Source organism: Lagopus leucura, unplaced genomic scaffold, assembly GCF_019238085.1.
Source record: "Lagopus leucura isolate 7727_CA_CO unplaced genomic scaffold, USGS_WTPT01 Super-Scaffold_1, whole genome shotgun sequence".
In the NCBI taxonomy this organism is placed as follows: Eukaryota; Metazoa; Chordata; class Aves; order Galliformes; family Phasianidae; genus Lagopus; species Lagopus leucura.
This window is the reverse complement of record NW_024962250.1, coordinates 39688286-39692899: the sequence shown is the minus strand read 5'-3', so window position 1 is coordinate 39692899 and position 4614 is coordinate 39688286. Positions and strand designations below refer to the sequence as shown.

Below are 4614 nucleotides of genomic sequence, written 5' to 3'. Positions count from 1 at the left end.
ATCCTAGTTGCCTAGGGAGATGGAAAGGTAGGTCGGGCGATGGAAAAGAGATTGGAAATAAAAGCAAGGAGTCTCTGTAGATAGCAAGAGACAGAGACAATGAGTCACCACTGGGTCTCCAGCGTAACTCGGAGCTCAGATGTTGATCCTCAGTAGAGATGGGCCGTCGGAGGTTGTTTTTCGGGTGATGACGACGACCACAGCAACGACTTTTTCCGATGACAGTACAAACTTAGAAGTCAAGTCCCAAGAGGTCGAGTCAGCTGTCGTTGGAATGACAGCTTCTGTCCACAAACTGGTGCTGACTGCCACATGGCAACACCCACCTCTGGCCTCCTAGACAGGCCAGAGTCTTATTGCTCACAGCATGTGAGCTTAGAGCCAAAAAGAGGGAAGAGTTCAGCCAAAGGACTCTCTCAGCGTCCAAACAGCAGCAGTCTGAGGAGGCGATCTCTCAGCACCCTGAAGTCACGCAGTGCCCTGGACTCGGCGTCCGGGTCGTCCTCCAGGTGCTGGAAGAGGTTGACCGGGGTGGCTGTCCGGAAGCTGTGCGGCAGGATAACCTCGTCAGGCATCATCTTATTGCCAATGAAGAAGTGGACCAGGCGTTTGTACTTCAGGCAGAAGTGCAGGTACTGCAGGATACTCTCCAGCCGACTGAGGAAATTCCTCCTTTGCCAGTTCCCCAAAGGGATGATGTTCACGAGGTGGAAGACGAGAGTCTTGAGGACATAGTTGGAAAAGCCCATGCCCACCAGGGTGTGGGCTAAGAACCTCAGGCAGCTCTGGATGACGCTGTTCTCTCCAGCCTTCTTGAGCAAGTACTGGAAGTACTTCATTTCCGCCACAGCACAGCTCTGCGGCCATGTGGTGCTGGGCGTAAAGCCGGCCTCTGTGTTCTGGCTGCTCAGGAAGATGTCCGAGTTGCCTTGCTGCACCCCAAACAGCAGCTCAACCAGGATTTTTTCCCCGCTGGAGGTGTTTGTCAGCTGGAGCTTACAGGAGCGTCTGGAGGGCAGCACCTTTAGGTTGTAGGCGTCTGCCTGAAGGGTGGTGTTCCAGATTGTTGCCACCTGTACCCTGAACCAAGTGACGATTTTCTCCACATCCAGGTAGGCGTCAGTGCAGAGGGTCTGTAGGAGGCTGGGGTCCTGATTTTGGACCAGGTCTTCCACAGGGTGGTGGAGGAAGCACAGCACGTCCCCCAGCTGCTGCTCCCTCTCGCACATGCACTTCAGTTCCACGCGGACGCGGGGGTTCCTTGCCAGCTCGTCCTCTTCATCATACAGCTCCAGGTGGAAGATGTGCCCGCGGGGGGCCTCCACAGGCACGAGCAGGCGGTACACAGTGTCCTCCTCCCGGGGACTCCAGCCTTCAAAGGTGCTGCCCACCCCGATGGCAGACCGCAGGGTTGGATAGAAACTGTTTGACCAGACAAATCTGCAGGCCAGCAGGAGGTCGCTCATCAGCTCCTCCACCAGCTGGCATCTGGACGGCCTTCCTTGTGCCTTTAGAAGAGCACGCTCTGCAATAAATCTGGTCCAGGGTATTCTGTAGAAGTCCACCTCGTCCTGTTGTTCCTGTTCCTCCTGTTCCAGCTTTTCCTCCTGTTTCACCTTTTCCTCCTGTTTCACCTTTTCCTTCTGCTCCAGCTTTTCCTTCTGCTCCACCTTTTTCTCCTGTTCCACCTGTTCCACCTGTTCCACCTGTTTCTCCTGTTCCTCTTTCTTTTGCTCTGCCCCCGCTGCCTCCTCCTTGCTGCTGAAGCTGTCCTCTTCACTGCTGCTATCATGGTGCTGGTTCATTTTTTCGGACTGCCACATGTTCCAAAAGAGCAGGAAAAACAGTCCCATACAGAACCAGATCCTCCAGTAATTCAGCAGAGTAAAGAGCAGAGCTGGCATGTCCACCCATCTCTGCTTCACATTCCGTTGCTCTGTCTCGTGCTGCAGTTGTGTCATCTGCTCTCGCAGATTGACCTCCTGCTGCTGCACGCCCTCGAGCATGACCGCATTGTCACAAAAAGCCCTCACCAACAAGGCGAGAATAAGCACGAAAGCCATGATCTGCAAGAGATGGGAGAGAGGGGCTCAGTGGGACTGGGAAGGAGCGGGGCCAGCAGCTGCATGGCCCTGTGCTCAGGGAGGAGCAGTGGGTACGAGGGAGCTGGGTGGCAGCAGGGAGCAAGGCCAGGGCTGGCGGGGACGGTTCCAAGCACTGCCCGTGGCACTTCCACAGGGGCCAGCGTTTGCACCACTTCCCTCATCCAGCCCGACCTTCCCCTGCTGCTGCACTCACCAATGGCCCAGGTCAAACTGCAGCCGCGCTGCCTGACAGCGGCCCTAAAGCCATCCCCTGCATTGTGATGCTATGCACTCCATGTGATGTCACAAACGGGCAGCGCGACCCCACCCTTTGGCCCTTCTCCCTCAGCTGCCCTGGGCGGCCACAGCCATGGCTCATGGGGATACCCTGTACAGAGCAGGCAGGAGCCCCCCAGGCCTTTCTCAAAAAGAAAATCGGGTGACACGTTGCATGGATGCTGTGCTCCTCATGTGACACCCCTGGTTACGTTCCAAATACACAGTCCCTTGAAATTCATTTGGAGTCCTGTCACTCCTCAGGAAACATAAGAATTTTCAAACTATGCACAAAACTCATCTTAGTGCTGATATGCCACAAAGGGAGCAAAGCTGAAGGCTGGTGACAGTCCTGTCAAGATCTGCGCACCTGACGTCACGCAGCCCTTTGCTGACTGCTCCCTCAGCCTCCGGTGGTCTGAAGGTGCTCTGAGCCAAAGGCTGGCTGGCTCGAGCCGGGCTGCTAGAAGGGCTCTGACAATGAATATTAGGATGCCCCTGTGTGCAGCGGCCTCTGCAGCTGCACGGGCTCTGGCTCCTTTGGGTGAGGTGTTGCTGTAGAGAAAATATGTAGGAGCAAGTGCCGCTGCCCACTGAGCAGCGTCTGCTCCATGTTACAGAATCACACGTGCCCGAGGCAGGAATATTTCTCGAAGGCTAACAGAGAAAGGCTGGGCTGGGAGCCTGTGAGCGCTGAACCAAGGCAGCCCCGTAGGCATCGAGTGCTCTGGCAGCTAAGGAGATGGCCCTGTAGGATGGGAGCATGATCATAGAATCATAGAATCACAAGGTTGGAAACGACCTACCAGATCATCGAGTCCAACCATCTCCTCATCACCACTGCCACCACCAGCACTAAACCATATCACGCAGCACGTCATCCAGACACCTCTTGAACACTGCCAGGGACGGCGACTCCACCACCTCTCTGGGCAGCCATTCCAGAGCCTGACCACTCTCTGAGAGAAATAGTTCTTCCTTATGTCTAATCTAAACCTCCTCTGATACAACTTGCGGCCATTACCCCGTGTCCTGCTCGTTGCCTGGGAGAAGAGGCCAAACCCCTCAGCCCTGGAACGTGTGCAGTGAGGGGAATGGAGCTGGGAGGGCTCTGGAGCACAGGGCTGAGGGAGCTGGATGGGTCAGTGTGGAGAAGAGGAGGCTCAGGGGAGCCCTCACTGCTCTCTACAGCTCCCTGACAGGAGCTGGAGGCTAGGAGGGGTCAGCATCTGCTTCCACGTAACTAGTGATAGGATAGGAGGTGATGCTCTCAAGTAGTGCCAGAGGAGAGTCAAGTTGGATACTGAGAAACGTTTCTTCATAGAATCATAGAATCATAGAATCACTAAGGTTGGAAAAGACCTAAAAGATCACCCAGTCCAACCGTTCACCTATTCCCAATAGCTCCTACTAAACCACGTCCCTCAACACAACATCCAGTCTTTTCTTGAACACCCCCAGGGTCGGTGATTCCACCACCTCCCTGGGCATCCATTCCAGTGCCTGACCACCCTTTCTGAAAAGTAATACTTCCTCATGTCCAGCCTGAATCTCCCCTGCCGTAGCTTGAAACCATTCCCCCTGGTCCTATCACTAATGACACGAGAGAAGAGGCCGACCCCCAGCTCACTACAACCTCCCTTCAGGAAGTTATAGAGAGCAATAAGGTCTCCCCTGAGCCTCCTCTTCTCCAGGCTGAACATTCCCAGCTCCTTCAGCCTCTCCTCATATGGCCTGTGTTCCAGTTTCTTCTCGGAATGAGCTCTCAGGCATTGGAATAGGCTGCCCAGAGGGGTGATAGAGTCTCTGGAGGTGTTTGAGAAGTGTGTAGATGTGGCACTGAGGGACGTGGTCAGTGGGCATGGTGGGGATGGGCTGGCCCTTGGACTTGATGATCATGGAGGTCTTTTCCAATCTTTCGTTGTGTTGGCTACTGGGTTTAGCTGGCAAGAAAAAGCATTTGGGGAGAAGCACCCAAACTCTTTTTCCTGTTGTAAACAGCTGTATAATAGAATCGTAGAATCATAGAATCGTAGAATCATAGAATGGCCAGGGTTGGAGGGACCTGAAGATCATGAAGCTCCAACCCCCCACCACAGGCAGGGCCACCAACCTCCACATTTCACAGCAGCCCAGGCTGCCCAGGGCCCCATCCAACCTGGCCTTCAACACCTCCAGGGATGGACGGGGCATCACAGCCTCTCTGGGCAGCTGTTCCAGCACCTCACCACTCTCACAGCAAAGAACTTCCCCT

The 4614-nt window shown here is 54.8% G+C and overlaps 1 protein-coding gene across 1 annotated transcript; it reads right to left on the bottom strand.

Annotated features, from left to right (window-relative positions):
- Window positions 1–233: 233 nt before the first annotated feature.
- Window positions 234–2063, bottom strand: LOC122180325 (inositol 1,4,5-trisphosphate receptor-interacting protein-like 1). Its single transcript, XM_042871900.1, has one exon. It carries the CDS (start codon window positions 2061–2063, stop codon window positions 417–419), a length of 1647 nt encoding a protein of 548 aa, XP_042727834.1. The 3' UTR covers window positions 234–416.
- Between the last annotated feature and the right edge of the window lie 2551 nt (window positions 2064–4614).

Bases quoted from the DNA above. Each gene is read 5' to 3' on its own strand.
- LOC122180325 (XM_042871900.1), bottom strand. From the start codon at position 2,063: ATGGCTTTCGTGCTTATTCTCGCCTTGTTGGTGAGGGCTTTTTGTGAC.